The 18,830-nt window shown below is 47.8% G+C and overlaps 1 protein-coding gene across 1 annotated transcript in view; it reads right to left on the bottom strand.

The window, feature by feature from the left end:
- LOC138505088 (sperm-specific sodium:proton exchanger-like) overlaps positions 1-18,830 on the bottom strand; it is a 761,779-nt gene that overhangs the window by 347,499 nt on the left and 395,450 nt on the right. The window contains exon 4 of the mRNA XM_069625404.1: positions 3,840-3,989. Within this exon, the coding sequence (XP_069481505.1) occupies positions 3,840-3,989 (150 nt within the window). The remainder of the gene's footprint in view (positions 1-3,839; positions 3,990-18,830) is intronic.

Consider the following 18,830-nt stretch of genomic DNA (forward strand, 5'->3'; position numbering starts at 1 on the left):
CTGTGGGAACGCGGGAAGGTATGACATCTGTTGTTGGCGACGAGTTTCAGTGAGTGGACAGAGGGAAATGTCTCTGAGATTGGCTGGAAATAAAAGACAATTTCAGCCATTTCGCTCTGGCCACCCACCGAAACACACCGCCAACAACACATGGCCTACCTTCCCGCGTCCCCACACGTGTCCCGATGAAAACGGTACCGCACATGTGTGGATGCACCTACCTGGGGCGCAAACGGAAAAGGGTAACCCACTGGTAACCCTAAGCCTTTCAGCACAGCACATTTTGTTCATGTGGGCAACCTACAGATTTGGGCCTAGGGTGTCTAAGCCAGCAGGGAAAACAGGGAACCCCATGCATTTCCGAAAAGAGGACACCCGTGGGAATCCACAGAGGTCTGCCTTGCGCAAATTGCCCCAGTTTTTATTAGCCACAATCCCCGACAAAGTGTGATATTTGGTGGGGAAAAAAACACAATGTTCACTTTGTCTGGGGTTCTGGGTAATGCACTCTGGGCCGATTTGCGCAAGTCAGACCTCTGCGGATTCCCACGGGTGTCCTCTTTTCGTAAATACATGGGGTTCCCTGGTAGCTTGGACACCCTAGGCCCAAATCTGTAGGGTGTGCGCATGAGCAGAATTCCTGAAATGATGCTGTGCCGAAAGACTTGGGTTTAACCGTGTTTTAGGCTTTCCCCTTGGCGCAGAGATGGGTGCACCCACACATGTGAGGTACCGTTTTCATCGGGACACCTGTGGGAATGCGGGACGGTAGGCCATTTGTAGTTGGCGGCGTGTTTCGGTGGGTGAGCCGAGTGAAATGTGCAGAAAATGTGTTTTTTTCGCCACATTTCGGACTTTGCTGGGGTTTCTGGGTAATGCATTCTGGGCCGATTAGCGCAAGTCAGACCTCTGCGGATTCCCACAGGTGTCCTCTTTTTGGAAATGCATGGGGTTCCCTGTTTTCCTTGGTTGCTTGGACACCCGAGCCCCATATCTGTATGGTGTGCCCGTCTGGAAAAATCGTGAAATTCAGATGTCGGAAAAGACTTGGGGTTAGGGGTGTGTTCGGCTTTTCCCTTGGCGCCCAGGCAGGTGCACCCACACATGTGAGGTACCGTTTTCATCGGGACACGTGTGGGAACGTGGCAAGGTATGGCATTTGTTGTGTTTGTGTGGTTTTTATAACGTTTTGACCCATTTGCTGGTGCCCTCTGTCACACAACCCTTTCATTTCCCAAATGTGCCCTATATTTAGTCACTGCTTTCGGCACTATACACTTTTGTAACCTGCACAAGTCACTTACCCTTGAAAAGGTCTGCCTGTGCTCTTTCAAAAAATGTATGCTTGCCGTTCCTCACCACATTGGTTTTCCTGATTTACACATGCTAAGTACATCTGTTCAGGCCGTAAGCATAAAACTCCTGCGTTCCATTGCTCAGTGTTTGGCTTGTGGTATTGCTTGTTTTGTGAAACACTACAAAAAATGTGTGCTTTCCCAACTGCAAGAGGTGGGGGAATGTAGCCGAGCATTGTTTTTTTCAAAATTCAAAGAAGCCATTTCCGTACCAAGCCAACCATGTCCACCACATACCTTTTATTTCAGTCATTTTCCCACTTTTCCCCAATCTATGGCATTTTCCCTTACCTAGTTGTTGCCTGACCTGCGCAAATCACCCCTTCCTAAACTTGGAATTTTGTCTATTTTTTTAGAAATGTATGTCTTTCTGTCCTCCAATTCAGCTTTCCTACCCTTTTCTTCCATTCCGTCCATGCATGTCCAATTGGCAAAAATGGCCAAAATCGCCTACCTCTCTCATAACCACATCAAAATATTTTTTTTTTGTTTCCACCCAACCTGTTCTTGAAAGCCAGGAAATTGGGGAATTCAGCACATCAAACCATTTGTTCGTAGCTCCTACAAGGAAAAAAACACAGGCTTCTTTGTACATCATTTTATTGGCATTTTTTGAAAAAAAATGACATTTTCGCCCTTTTTGGTTATTTTCTCTCACCCCCCTAAAGCAACCTAGGATTTTTGGATGGCGTTATGACCGCTCCCATGTAGGAAAAAAAGGGGCCAAATCTGGCCGAGATATCTCTTGTAACACAAAAGTTGCAAGGCATTGAATGACGACATACCGAAAATACCAAAAAAGACCATGGCACTTAAAGGGTTAAAGAGGCAAAGCGAAATATACAAAAAAAGACTATCAAGTTTGTGAGTGTATGCAATTCACGTATGAGAAAAACTCTGGCAGGATAGTGTACTGGGGGAGCTCAAGACAGGACAGTACTAATATAAAAATGGTCAAGTCTACAAGGGTGCACCATACATGTATAAGGAAAGCCCTGGCAGAAGAGCATACCAGGCAGATTTAAGAGGGAACCAAAGAGGTTATCAAGTTCGTGAGTGTGTACCAGACAGATGTAAACCACGAGAATATACACCTGAGAAAAGTCCTGCCAGCAAATATACCAGGAAAGTTAAAAGCTGCAAGAACATATACAGAGTAGAAAAGCCCTGGTAAGAAAGTATACAAGGCAGGTTTAAATCAGAAGAGGAAAGAGCCCTGGCAAGAAAGAATACCAGGCTAGTTAAAAGGTGCAAGAACAATACAGTTACAAGAGACTAGCAAGTTTGCAAGTGTGTGAAATGCTCACATGAGAAAAGCCCTGTCCGGAAAATATACCAGTCAGATTAAAGGTGCAGGAAAACACCGATATGAGAAAGCCCTGGCAGGTGAGTGTACCAGCCCTAGTCAAGTTGAACAGTCTGTACAGTACCTGAGAAAGTCCTGAACGGATCTAATAGGACTGGTGAAAAGACTATGCAAGCACATTAAAAGGAAGTGGAAACCTGGCAGGAGAGTACACCAGGGATCCAAGTCAAATATGGACTAGCAGCCAAGTTGTTTTGTGTGGTTGATGAAAGAGTCTTGAAGAATTGGCATTCTTGAAATAAAAGGAAGAGTGAGGAGAAATCCAGTGGAATGGAATCACCCTCTCAAATAAGGAACTCTGTTCTTCCAGATAATTTTTGTGTTGGAGTTCTGTATTTTCTTTTTGAACATTTGTGCACTACTGAAGGCCAAAGGCATTTTCCCTTTTCATCTTAGAGTTATTTTTCTTTGCTCTACGGGCCAGAATAGTACTTTGGACTAAGGACAATTTGTTTTAGACATTCTGAACTTGGACAGCCCCTTAGTTTTGGTTTTAGGTAGGGAAACATCTTAGAGTAGGGACAGAGAGGCATTTGCCAAACCTCTTTTATTTTAATAAAAGTCTTTGACCAAAACCATGAATCTACTGCGTCAGCGTGTCATTCCTGGCTCTTCACAATTTTGTGATGACAACCTTTGTATGCTTGGTTCTAGTTAAATGTGTGCTTATTTAGGCATGTTCGTGTTGTAAAAACATCAAGATGACATTTTAATTCAGACCCCTTTCATCAACAAACCCATATAGCAAGTAAACATTAAGCAAACACAGTAGTTGAGGCCTCTGGCCATTATATTTTGCTTGGCTGCACGAGATGCTCAGAGATAATGCTGTTATTAGGAAGTGATCAGCCGTTTCAGTGGTCACTCCCAACTCAGGACTCAGAAAGTGCACATCCATTCATTTATTCTCCTTAAACTTGTTAGTTTTTACATCATATTATATATCTAAAATGTCGGTCAGAAAAACATTAATTCTTGCGGATTACTATCCAAAATCAATTTCTCTTCTCTTGAATGCTCTAGATGTCAGCCATCTCTGGTGAATGGTTTTTTAACTGTGCACCAATCCAATAAACAATGGAAGCCTCTTATGATGAGATTTTTTATCTATTTCTCACCTGTGTAATTTTAGTATTGTCAGAAATCTGGTCCACTACTTTCTTTACATCTTCTTCACTTACGACAAAGCCCTTCGCAATATCATAACCAAAGCTCAATTGTTTGTTAATTTGCCTGCTCAATATTACTAGAAGCTTTGGCATTGCAGCCTGAAAAACAGAACATCAGATTTTAAATACCCATTCCCATTCAGCCATGTACATTGCAATTTCTACATTAAACTGTTATCACTTATTTGAATTATTTATTATTAATTGTGTATTAACTCAATTCAAGCCTTTCAGGTGACCTTTAAACACTCTCAAAATGTAAATACATTTCAAGCAACTCAATACATATTGTTCCATATCACATTTTAAGACAATTTAAAATTGTTTGACCACATATAAAATATATTAGTTAATTTGTTTTTGTTTTCTCCAGTTGATAGCAATTGCATCAAGCATACCATGTAGTTAACGGCTAAACTCACAGCTAGTTGAGTACCCACTCTCATGCTATACTACAGAGACTCCAAATTAGCACATCTTAGCCCAAGTACAAATCGTGCACACAAAAAACCACACACACACAGGCTGAAAACCCAAGGACAATTGGAAAGTGACCCTGTTGTGGCCTCAGGCAAATGGAATGATAGGGCGATTCATGGCCAACATAAAAAGGGCACTCCAAATAGCCAAGCTTACGGGGCAGCCATATGAACAGGTATTGAACCAATTGATGAGAGACTACAGGGGTACTCCCCACAGTACTACAGGGAGAACACCAGCTGAAGTCCTGTTCGGAAGAGACATCCAAACACAAATCCCGTAGGCCAAGAGGGACGACCAGGCACAGACCTCGACAGGGATATGAGGGAACGAGACAAGGCTGCCAAGGAGCGCATGAAGGAGTATGTGGACTGGCGCAGAGGGGCGCGGGTACCCCAGATCGAGGTGGGAGTCGTTGTAGCTGTAAAGCAACCACAGACTCACAAGCACACCTCTATCTTCCAGGAGGAACCGTTGCTAGTCACTCAGAAGAAGGGATCCATGGTTCACGGTGCAAGGCACGGGAGCTTCCATCACCCACAACTCATCCCACATTAAGGGGATCCCACTGTTGGGATCGAAACGGCTAAATGGGCGCTTGGCTGTCCCCTTTGACTATGCCTCGGATGATCCATATCTGGGAGATCATGGAGACACGGAGGAATCGGACCCAGAGAGTTCCGCAGATTGCAAAGTTGGTGGGAGCCCCCCAGAACTCATTTGTTCATGTCCTCAAGCGGGCTCAGAACAAGCCACGTCGATGGATTGAAGAAATGGGTTAAAGACCCACATCAGATGCTCACCTGTTGTGAAGGCCTGGTGACTGTTTAAAAAGGGGGAGATGTCACATTGACGTTTCCATGGACACGGAGAGGCGGGTGGTTGGGGCAAGGGGAAGTGATGCAAGGGGAAAAGGAAATGATGGGTTGCGGGAGGCGGGACAAGGGCAGAGTTCTGTTAGAATTTAATAAAGCAAGACGTGTATGGCAACGCTCTGTGTCTGTGCTTCATTCTAGGTGCGTCACTCCCATCTACAAGGCCTACCCACGCCCGGCATAATTAAATATATAACATCCTTTGAAACTAATATGCCTGAACTGAATTGAAATTAATATGACACGCATTGAACTGAATGTAAGAATCAATGAAGTTAAGATACTTTGAACGTAATGTGAAGTGCATTAAAATTAATTTAAAAGGCACTGAAATTAATATGAGAATTATTGGAATGACAAGGACATGTATTGAAATTGACATGACAAGCAATGTAATCATTTTTTCTATACTGGGATACATATATGTACTGACATCACTGTTAGGGAGAATTCTCATTCAATGGCTAATTTCCCTTACCTATAGAGTTCCCCAGCAGCTTTGCTGGATTTGAAGGGTTTATTTTTTTCTCCTGCTAAGCGTGACACCCTTTTTTCTCAGATTGCTAGTGTGTGTTTTCGGCTATCTTGTGTGCTTATGGTCTATGGGATTTTCACACCCTCATAGGAATCATCTTTTTAACATGTGTGGTACACAGCACCCTCCGTGCCGTACCACAGGTTGTCATAGCGACCCCCAGACATAGATTCCATACCCTGGGACTAACTACTGTCTCCCAGGGCAGGTAAAGTCCCCCGTGGCTTTATTAGTCAATTCTTATGAACAAAACCAGTGCAACCCATCTTACTATGGAAGTACTGGGAAGAGTTAATCGTTTTTCCCTAGTGTTCATTTTCAAGGGGGTACCGAAAAGTCCCTCTCTCAAAAGTTTCTAGCTGGTGGCAGTGGTTACTACCGTAAATATTCAACCGCAAATATTTCCCTATGGGATTTTCCCATTGTTCGAGGCTACCACTTTTACTGACAGCCTCTAACATACCGCCGGTCGGGGATCCTTTGTTCGTCCTTTTGGAGGGCTTCTGCACAGAGGCCCTCCTCTCAGCGCCACTGAGTCTGGGGTAGACAGGATGTGTGGGAGGGGGAATAGGCACCCTGGACAGGGTTGCCTACGCAACCCAAGTCGCACTCTGCCCTGATAAACTGGGGGGTTCTCCCGCCAGGAGAGCCGCCCCACTGTGTGAGTGACAGCTAGGCTGTATGAATGGGGGTGTTGCTGCATAAAAGCAGGGTCCTGAGGACTGGAGGACAAGACGTCGCCACTGGAACTAAGAAACCGAACAGGAGAGAAGCTGAAGACATCTGCAACGACTGAACCACCGGTGAAGCCCTGCTGCAGATCCTCATCACTTTTCACCAACGACTTGAGAAGATCTTCACCTGCAAGGGTCTTCTTCCCTTGAGCTGGTGGGGCCAACCAGTTCGTCAATTGCCTTCCAGGACCTGCCCTGCACTCGGAGACTGGATAGCCAGGCACCCGTCCACCACGACCGCGATTTAAAGGAGCGTACCTTTTAATCCGTTTTGGCATCACCGCGGCTGGCTTCTTCCCTGGGCAGTACAGTAACTTGAACCTTCCTCCATGACGAGAGCCGCTCTTTCTCTGCTGGACAACACGAACTGCAGGAACTGCCAGGAACCACCGCCACCACAGAAGCCGCTTCCACTTTTTCAGGTACATTGTTCCGCCAGGCCTCCCGTTTCGAGGGGTACTGCTTAAGGTGTTTGAAATCCTTTACCTACCTCCTGGGTTGGCCGCCCCTATCGACTAACATTATCTTTTACCTTCTGCACCCTCCTTTTGAATCGTTAAACCAAAGACTTGACTGCAGCTACTAGAAGAGTTTGATTCTGGGCACATTGCCCTGTACCACTAACTCTGGCACAGGCCTATTGACTTTGGCTAAAGCTGTTACAACTGCCTTCACTAGATTGCTTTTCAAACTCAACTGTGTTGGTGCACCCAAAACTCTTATAACCACTCTTCCTTCCCTCTTAAGTATTGCTGAAGTGCCATTTTTCATCGTTTTTCACCTATGTATGACTATTGCTAAAGTTCTACCTTGCCTAACTTGTTCACACTCCACTTGGGAAGTATTGGTCGTGTGTTTAAGAGGCTAAATCTGTATAACTTGTCCTTTCCCTCCCTTTTGAGAAATTACTAGAGTGCCATTTTTGCTTGGTTGACCCTGTGCCATTTTGCTCAGTTCTCACTCTTGCTCAAACTTGTCTATAATTTAAATAGGGAGTTGTGTATACTTTTCGTGACTGTTTTAACTTACTTTGATAACTGTGATTTATGTGTTGAACTAGAAGTGCGTAAAATAAATATATATTCTTTTAAATACAAAGCTTTGGTCAGTGTTTCCTTGTACCATAGTACTGTAGTCCTAATGTGTAAACCCTGAATACTGCTCATCTTCCTCTTGAGATAAGTCTGACTGATCAGCCACAGCTACCAACTAAATCTTTGTGGTACGGACTGATACCAAAGGGAATTTATTGCATATACCTGTAGTCTTAATCTGCTGAAGTGCTCCCCAAGGGAACTGCAGTGGATTCTGCCTAACAATCACTAAGAAATGACTTGAATTAAGCAATAAGCACTGATCAGGGGGCATTACCACTTCAGGTAATGCCCTGAGGCCCATAGTAACGCAAGACCCGGGGCATTACCTGAAGCTGTAATGTGCCACCTGCAAGGGGCTAATTGCTATTAGTACTCTGGTCCACAAGACCCAAATACTAAGTCTTTTTTTTCAGTTGCGAAAAAAAGAAAAACATGTCCGCCATGTAACGTGGAGAAGGGACCACATGTAGTCCCTTCTCCACTTCCATGGCAGCCATTGTAGAAAAAACCTTGTCGGCTGGGTAATACCCCAGTGAGTTCCAATAAACTTGGTTGTTACAAGCTTTTTGACCCTCGCCGGGTACAAATTACAAATAACATATACTGAAATAAATATAACTATCACTTAAGCCAATATGCTGGAATGAATATGAAACACATTGAAATAAAGTTTCCTCTCTGCATATTCTCATCTGTGTGCCTGTTTCCTGGTCACCCCGTAGCCCTTCCTCATGGTTCTTAGGCCTTCCAACATGGCCTCTTTCTTTTCTTCATGACTGGCGGCCTGGCCTGGCCTGGCTCCCAGTCCCATTGGCTGCCCCTCGGGTTGGTAAGCCAGTTGCAGCAACCGAGAGGCGGGAGACGGCCCATTCACCTAAGGGCCTCATCGAAAGCCCTGTCGGCCACCAGAACTCTGCCCGCTTCCCATTCCCATGTCCCCTGCGATGTTTGTTACTGCCGTCCACCCCTCCCATGTCCCCGTGAAGTCTGTGGCTGCCCCCATGTGATGTCTGTTGCTGCCCTCCACCCCTCCCAAGTCCCCCGTGATGTCCGTTGCTGCCCCCCGCCCCTGCCCGTGTCCCATGATCTCTGTTGCTGCCCCCCACCCCTCCCATGTCCCCTGTGATGTCTGTTACTGCCCCCCACTCCTCCCATTTCCCCTGTGATGTCCGTTGCTGCCCCCCACCCCTCCTTGTTCCCCGTGATGTCCGTTGCTGCTCCCACCCCTCCGATGTCCCCCGTGATTTCCGTTCTGCCCCGCACACCTCCCATGTCCCCCATGATGTCTGTTGCTGCCCCCTCCCTTGTCCCCCATGATGTCTGTTGCTGCCCCCACCCCTCCATTGTCCCCCTTGATGTCTGTTGCTGCCCACCCTCCCATGTCCCCTGTGATGTCCTTTTCTGCCCCAAACCCCTCCCATGTCCCTGTGAGGTCTGTTGCTGTCCCCCTCCCATGTCCCCCGTGATTTCTGTTGCTGCCCCCCACCCCTCCCATGTCCCCCTTGATGTCTGTTGCTGCCCACCCTCCCATGTCCCCTGTGATGTCCGTTTCTGCCCCCCACCACTCCCATGTCCCTGTGAGGTCTGTTGCTGTCCCCCTCCCATGTCCCCCGTGATGTCTGTTGCTGCCTCCCATCCACGTCTGTCGTGATGTTGATGCTGCCCCCACCCCCTCTCTTCCCTCGCAATATTCGCTGTGTTCCCCACCCCTTCTGCCCCCCCTTCTTGCTCCCCAATTCCATTCCCCCCCTCACTTGCATGAGTTGTCTTGATTCACGAAGGGTTCACCATCAAAGACTATTTGCCAACGCTTGGATTTTGACTTTTGGACACTTTGGGTCTGGTGCTTCACCCCTTCAACTCTCTTGCTGGACCTCCCCTGGGTCTCGCACTCAGGTTGGCCCTGAATCAAGCTGTGCCCATAGTCATCGTGATTCCTTGCCTTCATTTTTCTGTTCCCTTGCAACATTATGTATTTTACTGCCCTCTGAAATCGTTTTCCCCCCCCCTGCTTCTCTGCTTGTTTCACTGTTTTAGTCTCTGTTCTCTTCTCCTCTCCCTTCACCCTTCTCTCTCTCTCTTCCCCCTCCCTACTTTTTACTATGCACTTACTCTATTAGAATTGTCCTTGGACCTAGTATGATGGTAACAATTGTTTGTCTCCTGCCCCTCCCTTATTTGTTATTCTCCCCTCCCCCTCCATCACTATCTGAAATGTTGTCAGGCCTAGTACGATAGCCGCTTGTTTTTGTTCCTCTCCCTCCTTCTCTTCCCCCTCCCTCATCTCGTGTTATTCACCAAAGTGCCTCATTCACAGATACGGGGACAAGGAAGAATAGGGCTAGGAGTAATGACGATTTTCCCACAAGTAATCAAGGCATTAAATACAAGCAGCAAGCAGTGGCTCAAAACCATTGAGCTGACTGAGCTTCAGCCCGCCCCCCCCCCCGCGCCCTCCAAATTTTGGGCTATGTTGACTCGACCTGGCGGACCTAAAGAGCCATTTTGCCGGACAGAATAGGACACAGATGTTTAACGGCACCTGGGCTTCGCTGTTAACAAAGGCCCGGCAATTACTAACGTAAAGCATTACACTGGTAGTACCTGCATTCAAATGCTTAATTTTTTAGGCAATTGAAATCATGATGTGGGTTCAGTACTTTCATACCAGGGGAGTGATTTGAACGGTAGAGCGGGGAGAGGAGACCGCTCATTCTCACAGCAGTGCATAAGTGGGTGCCTTCAAACTTAAAGGAGAGAGTTAACTGCTTGCAACATTGTAGTGGCACTAAAAGTCTCATTAGAATGCATAAAGAAGTTAGATGACCCCACACAAAATAATTTGGCCCTCCCCCACCGCCTGTGAAGTAAGCACCTCTCCCAACATTTGGAGGGTTACCCCCCGAATTGTAGTTTTCTTTGCACCCCTGAACACAAGCATACACACCATTCACCATACAAACACACGTACACTCAGCCGCCACCCACACATTTAAGTGTGCTACCTTTCACCATTCATTCACACAGGCAGCCACCTATACATTTAAGAGTGCAACTTAGTTACCTGTAAACCTCGGGGTCATCTTCGACTCTTTCCTTCTCTCCTCACATCTCTGACGTCTCTAAGAAGTCACACTACCAGCTGCACCTCCTCAGAGGTAGTCTTCCTTTCCTCTCCTTCCCCCAGAAGCTCACTGTCTCCAGAGCTCTGGTCCTCTCTAGGTTGGACTACTGCAACAGCCTCTTTCTAAATCTGCCTGCCTCTACTCTCCGCCCTCTGCAACTCATCCAAAACAGGACTGAGAGACCTGTCCTTGGTCTCAAGACCAGGGATCATATCTCTCCAGGACGGAAATGTCTGCACTGGCTCCCAGTGGCGGCTAAGATTATGTTGAAAACCCTCTGCATTGTCCACAAGGCCTTCTGGGGCTTGGGGCCTCAATACCTTCAACTCTCTCTTCTTAAATATCTTCCTTCTCAAGCTTTTCGCTCATCCACCTCCAACTCCCTCAGGGTTAGTCGCTTCTACAAGCAGCGGGTTGGTGGTAGATCTCTTTCTTCGGCTGGGGCCTCCCTCTGGAACAGCCTCCCTGCCTCTCTGAAACTTGAAGAAAACCATCTCTGGTTCCGGAAGCACCTCAAGACCGTTCTCTTTGCTTCTGTTTTCTCAACTCCTCTCCCCTGCTGACCTCCTGACTGAATCTGAAACTGCAATGGTTACCTGGCTACCCTCTAATCTCTGGCCCAGGTCCCCTCCCCGCCAGTTGCACACCTGCACTGCCCCCCTGGCAACCCTTGCACTCGAGACTGTTTCTGCATCCCTACAGCCCCCACTAGCACTTGCTACCTGATATCTGCACTTAGCCTTGCACTTGCCACTTTTATTTATTGTCTTTATTTATTTTACTGTTATCCTATATACTGCACTGCCCCTTCCCTTTCCCCTTGCACTTTTCCCCTTCCCCCCTCCCCTGCACTTGCACAATCTCAATGTCACCTGGCCTAGTAGAATTGTTGTCTCTGTCTTCCCTCTGTTTCCCCTCGCTTCAGAGCTGTCAGAGGGGCCCAAAAAAGCTCTCACCTGGGTTTGAGTACTGGGAGTCTCCCAGTCATTTACATCCTGTACCTTACTGGGGAGAGGTTGGATTCAACCCCCTCATACCTCATGACCAAGGTAAGTGACTTTCCTCTGAGCTAGCTGGCACTTGGTGGCCTTGATAGTGAGGTTAGCCCTTTGCAAGGCCTGCAACACCCTATCCAAATGAGTCAAATGCTCATCCCAGCTGGAACTGTAGACAGAAATGTCTTCTAAATAGCCACACAAAAGGCCTCTAGCCAACTGAGCGCATGATTGACCAACATTTGGAAGGTGGCAGGGGCATTCTTCAACCCAAAAGGCATGACTCTAAATGGTTAGAGCCCCTCAGCTTTTTTCCTGGGCCTGGTCCGTCAGAGCTATTTGCCAATAGCCTGAAGTGAGGTCAAAGGTGGACAAATTAGGCAGCACCTATTATGTCCACAAGCTCATCAGCCCTGGGCAATAGGTGCACGTCAGTCTTGGTGATGGCATTGACTCCTCTGTAGTCCACACAGAACCTCCAATCCTTGGTACCTGCCTGGGAACGTGCCTTGGGGACAAGGATCACTGGACTGCATCAGGGACTGGTTGAGGGTTGAATTACACCCAGATCCAACATCTGAGCGACCTCAGCCTGGATGTGGTTCTTAACAGTATCTGACATTCAATAGCATCTGCTTTTGACAGGTACACTGTCATTTCGTGCTGGCACCATGGGGTGAGGCCTGGTGTCAGTGAGAACAGAGGGGCATACTGCCAGAGCAAAGCCCTTCAGGCCTTCTGTTGCTCTGGTGTAAGATCTGGAGAGAGATGTACTCCCTCCAATGAGCCATCCTGAGGGTTGCTATGTAGAACATCAGGAAGGGGCTCACTCTCATCCTCCTCTGGCTCTGAAGCTAGCAGAAGAGATGAGATTTCCTCTCGCCTGTGGAAAGGCTTGAGCCTGTTAACATAGAATACCTGAGGGCCTACCCCAGGGACCCCCACGTCAACTAGATAGTTGACTTTGCCCATCTTGGAGATTATCCTGAAGGGTCCAGTCCACTCTGCCAAAGCTGTAGGCTTGGTAGGCTCCATCACAAGGTTCTCATGTTCTGGAGTCCAATCCACTTGTGAGGCCTTATGGTCATGCAAGTATTTGTTCAATTCTTGGCTTGCCCTAAGATTTGTTGATGCCTGGCCCATAATCTGTGCCATCCTCTTTCCGAGGCCTAACACATAGTCGCCACTTGCCTGGCAGGACCTGGAGAGGCGGCTTCCAAACCTTCTCTGATTAAGGCAAGGGCCCCGCTCACGGGACGTCCAAAGAGAAGCTCAAAGGGGCGGAAACCAACCCCCTCTAAAGGCACTTTTCTATAGGCAAACAGCAAGCATGGTAGGAGGAGGTCCTATTTCCTCCTTAGGGGCTCTTCCAAAGCACCCAGCATGCCCTTGAGAGTCTTACTGAACCTCTCAACCAGACCATTGGTCTGGGGATGGTAGGATGTGGAGAACGTATATGTTACTCTACATTCCTTCCATATTGCTTGCATGTAACTAGACATGAAGTTGGATGCTCTGTCAGAGACCACCTCTTTAGGGAATCCAACTCTGGTGAAAATGCCCAGGAGAGCCCTGGCAACCACCATGGCAGTAATGGTCAGAAGAGGTATTTCCTCAGGGTACCTGGTGGCATGATCAACCAGGAACAGGATGAATCAGTGTCCACCTGAAGTGGAAGGGTCCAAGGGACCGACAATGTCAATGCCTACACTCTCAAATCCGGGACCATTAGAAATGTGCAAAGAGCCTTTGCTTAGTCTTCTTAGTACCAAGATGACCAGCTATGTGCAACTCATGCGCCAACTGCAGCAGGAAGGGACTGTAAACCTTGGGTACCACCAGCCTCTTAAGAGCACCCGTTTCAGGCTTAGTGGGCTCACTACAAAGGAGCTCACCCTCCCAATACATTTTAAATGACCTAGGCACTTCCCCTTGTACCTGACCCTGGGCCTATTTTCTTAGACCCGAGAGAAAGAGAGAGAGAGAGCGAGAGAGAGAGAGAGAGAGAGAGAGAGAGAGATATAGAGGCACTCTCTCTGACCCTTACAGAAGTCACCCCTAGCGGGCCCCCATTTGGCCGTCAGGCATTGAAGTTGAGGGTGATCCTCTGGGTTGAGTACCTCTCCCGTAGGAGGGTCTTCTGGCTCTTCTCCCTCAGGAGTTGAGTCTCGGGTTACCACTGGACCCAGCGCATCCCGAGCCTGAATCCCAGTGGGTGCTGCTGAAACAGTAGGAAGAGAACGAGCACCCTTCACAGAGGTAGTACTCTTCTTCCTTCTTGCCTTGGGTTTCCCCCTTGGCTTGGGTAATTGACTAGCAATCAGGCCCTGAGCGACCCAAGACCTAGTGACTGCAGCAGCAGTCAGGGGTAGTCCATCCGAGATCAACCACAACTCCACTGTCATACTTGCCCCAGTGTCTCTCAAACCAGTAGAAGGCTGGCCATTCAGGAGGCCACTACTCAAACATCTGCGGGTGTTCTGCGGGATAGTAGCCAGTACTTCTGCGTACTGGTCCCAGGTCCCAACAGACACTAGGGAAATCTATGTAGGAGCACCAAAGGAGATTCCTGTAGAGGAGGGGAGGACAGTGGCCTCCACCTTAGGCACGAAGTAAGGGTAGGTCAGGCTGACAGCCTGGACTCCAAGTGCCCTACCTTTACACTTGGGGTCACCCTTATTGTGGTCCAGAGCCCCACAGTCCCAACAAGTGCCAGGAATGTGAGGTATGGTACTGGGTCTACTGGGAGCCTGCTTTACAGCAGGAGAACCACTACGCTTGCTCCCATCTCCATAAGACTTATCCCCACTAGATGTGTGGTTCTTAGGAGAGGGAAGTTTAGGTTCACTCAAATTTGATTGCTTATGGGACTCCTCAGACTTCTAAGAGGTCCCTCTCTATTTGTCCTTGTCCTTCCCATTGGGTTCCTTGGGGGACACCCAGTGGGAGACCCACTTGTCAGCTTAACCGGGCCAGCATAAAGGGATCCAAAATGTTCTGGTCAGCAATGTACTGATGCAGCTCTGGTAAACAGGCTTCAGAAAAAGGCCACAATACAAAATGTGGGACAATTCAACAATAGTTTTCACTGTGTATTCATCAATCCATCCCGTCATGTTCATATGCGCAGCACTCACCCAGTCAACCCAAGACGCATTCTGTCTCTTTTTATATTTCCTGAACTCTTTAAGGTATTGGGTAGGTGTCTTGCCAAACTTGGCAATCAAAGCAGCTTTCATGCACTCATACTGGCCCCTTTCACCCACACTTAACTTCAGAATGGAGTCATAGGTACTCTGCTTAACAAATACTAAGCCCAATCTTCTCGGTCAACATCATTGATTTCACAAGCCATCTCAAATGCTTCCAACCATTGGAGAATATCTGAACTCTCCACACACATATTCACCAAATCTTTCATACATTGAGTGGCATGAGACCTGACACCCCAACTGGTCTAGCTGAAGTCTCCACCTTTGCTTTCTCTAGCCGGAGTTTTTGATGTTCAATGTCTCTAGCTTTCAGTGCGTCTTGCTGTGCTAGCTCCTCTTTCTTCAACTCTGCTTCTGTTTCCAACTTTTTGCATTGAAAGGCTAACTGTTCCCTTTGTAGCTCCAATTTGAAAAGTTCAATCTTCAGGTCCTCCCCCTGAAGAGCATTGCAGGGTTTAGAAATAGAGGCCGTAGGAGAGGTGACAATCCCAGAAACAGATTCAGTAATAACCCCAGGGGTAGGGTCCTCAGTGGTTCCACCCCACACCCCCTTCATCAAGAGCATCATAATCAGTCTGGTAGTCCACCAGTGCAGTTATCAGCTCAGCCCTAGACTTATCTTCATAGTCTAATTCCCTGGCTTCACAAGTACTCTGGAGAACATCTAAGCTCATACGGGTCAATTTGCCATTTGCAATAGATTCCATTGCTTGTAATGTAGTTATCCTAGTACACAGCTAAAACCTCAAATAAACAAAGTGTGGATATTTTGTAGGTGGCAAGGTTACACACTGATTCTTAAAACAATTAGCATCCCACTGCTGCCACCAGTGTGAAACTGGAGGGGGTATCTATACTCCTGCCCTCTATATGGCAGAGTAGAAGGACAGAGCACCCTAGCCAAGATTCTCTATATGGTAGAATGGACGAGCAACCGAGGCTTAAGCTCTCAGGAGGTGATGCGGGCTACTTCTTAAGTACAGGGTAGTCCCCAAGCCCCCACAAAGGAATGTCCCCACACTATGTTATGTGCTAACACAGGTCTTTATATAAAAATAAGGTTCAAGATATATACATCAAATAATAACACACTTTGTGCTCTGCAATTCTACTTTGGCAAATATATACAATGTCTATGTGGTACCAAACTTACCTGATGACTCCTTTAAAATGCATCAACTGCTGACAGTTATAATGGCATACAAATCATACAGCAATGGGTATCAGCATAGAACAGAGGAAGGAAGGCAAGTTAGGTTAAACAATGGTAGAATGGTTCTCTTGCTACTAAGTTCTGAGTGAGGATCCCCCCCTCCCCCCACACACCTAGGCAACCTGTAATAATGAGTATTAACAAGCCCAGACCATTTCATTTTTAACAGTCTTGTTTCCTGGTTAAAATGTTCAAGTACCCCAATGTACCTGAGTTAGAAGAGGTTCTTCGACGGTTCGCCGATGGAGCCCTCGAGAATGGACTTCAGGGTGCTCGTCCATGATCGATCGTAGAAGTCCTGTGAAGATGAGGCATGTGGTGAACCTTGGTCCAAAGAGTTTGGTGCTGCAAAGAAGGGTTGGTGATGAATATAGGCCCAGCAGCTGGCATCGGGTGTCGGGATAGCTTCGGTGATCAGGATTCAACCACAGGCTAGACTTCGGATCTTCACACGTCGGCATCTTCGTGGACTTCGGGTGGTGGGAAACCCACCGGCTGACTTTCCTCTGTTGTCGACGACCTCAACTTTCTCAGGCGGGACAAAGCGATCGACAGTGATGGCAAGGGAGCCCTTCGTTCAATGTTTTTAGGCAAGTTGGAGCGGTGCGCTGTGGTCGTCAAGCAGCAGGCATCAAGCTGGCCCCGCTTCTTGGGAACACGACTCGACTGGCTTCCAGCAGTTAAGGAAATCCTCCGAACCCCGGTTGACAGCAATGGACTTCGATGTCTTGGCGCTTTACTTCAAGATTCTCGGTGAACCCCTTCTCCGGTCGACAGCCTTTTCGGACTGGCTTCCAGGGTACCCCGATGAAGATAAATTGCACAAAGTTCCCTCGTAGCTTGAGGAGAGGTCTCTTAGCCAGGTCCTCTCTTGGATCAGTCCTCGACAGACTCAACAGCTTTTAGATTGGGTCGAAGGAAAGCAGCCGCAATTCTTCTTCCAGTTGGGCTTCAAGGATAAGCAGCTTCAAGTTTCAACTTCAGCTTCTGAACAAATTGGAAAGTGAGAGGTCCCTAAATATATACATCTGCCCCTCATTCACTCTGCTGAGCCAAGCTCAGTCAGCTAATCAGACGGAAGGGCATTCATGCAGGCAGGCAGCCAATCAGGCTCATAGGCTTTCAGGCTATTCACTTCCACCCAGACACACATAACAAGGAATGTGTTTTGGGGCAAGCACCCAGTCTTTCAGCACACCACACTGCATCATGTCAGTGTAACGCTCACCTGATTCTCGCAGAGGCGCCGGTCTTGACTGGGCGACTACCGTATCTTCAAAGGTGATGTGTAGCACCCGGTTGGCTCTTTGGGCTGGACCTCTGTGCACTGTATGCCTGACGTGTAGAGTAAGATGTCTGCAGATAGAAAATATGGGGTTAATGAACTGGGGTTATTGGGGTGTCCCTATCTCTTTCCTCTTCTCCTCTCCTGTAGACCCCCAAAGGTTAACGCTCTCACCTTAGGTAAGTGAATGCCGAGCTCTCCATCTGCCTCGGGGCAGGGTGCTGTAACCAGTTTCTTCACTGGATAGGTAGCGCAGGCCTCTTGACTTCAGAGGACTGCTGTCCGTCGTTTACTGCATGAACGGTAAGTTTCGAGTCATTCAAATGTCTTTAAAGTCTTTAGTAATGATGTCTCTTGTTTTGCAGGGTTCCGGCGATGGCGGATGACGGGCTGAAGTGAGTTGAAGATGGAGCCCGTGTGATGAATAGAAGCGCCTGGAAGCACGTAAGTAAGCGCTTGTTGCCTGCTTCACTATGCGCTCTAACTGTCTTTTTATTTTGCAGGTACGAGTTCGGAGCGGCTGCAGGGTGCCAGAATACCCACTGGATTAGATGTGGAAAGGAGTAATGGCACGTGAGTATTAAAGTTCCCCAATGTCTTTAAACGCACCTTGTTTTGTCTTTCAGATGCGGGATGCAGCGCCGAAGGCCTCCGGAGCGTACGAAGAGTAGGTAAGCCTTTGCCTTTCAGATGCCGGAATGCTAACCTGTTCTTTCTTGTCTTTATAGGTGTTGCTGAAGACTGGATTCAGGATGGTAAGCCTTTGCCTTTCAGATGCCGGAATGCTAACCTGTTCTTTCTTGTCTTTATAGGTGTTGCTGAAGACTGGATTCAGGATGGTAAGCCTTTTTCCTTAGGCCCAGGACCGGATGCAGAAGACACGATGAGCGTTCTGCTGCAGAGGTTGCAGAATAACGCAAAGCAAGATTCATCCACCGGGTGTGGTTTAAATAGCCTCCTGTAGTGCTTAGGTGTCTCCTTCCACAGCCACGCCTAAGTAAGAAAAGAGTTCCTGGTAAGAAAAGAGTTCCTGCCTTCCAGAAGAGTTCCAGTGTTCTGAATCTAGGGAGTGGCTCCAGCCCCACCCAACAGGAAAAGTAGTTCCAAACAGAAGAGGATCAGAGGCTCAACTGGCAGGCAAGTAAGCAGCATGGTCTGCTGAAGGTAAGTCCACCCAAGCATTATGAGCCCGGCGCTTCCAGCGCTGGGACTGGGCATATTTATGAGCCTGGTGCCACTGGCGCCAGGACTGGGTCCAAAAGGTCCCAATTGGGACTGGTTGGCACTCGGAACCTGGGTTATGGATCTGCTTCCAAGGGAGTTGGGAAAACCCTGACCTTTTGGAAGCAGAGATCATGACAGTACCCCCCCTCAAGGCCCCTCCCAAAC

Source organism: Ambystoma mexicanum, chromosome 11, assembly GCF_040938575.1.
Source record: "Ambystoma mexicanum isolate Mex_15411 chromosome 11, UKY_AmexF1_1, whole genome shotgun sequence".
In the NCBI taxonomy this organism is placed as follows: domain Eukaryota; kingdom Metazoa; phylum Chordata; class Amphibia; order Caudata; family Ambystomatidae; genus Ambystoma; species Ambystoma mexicanum.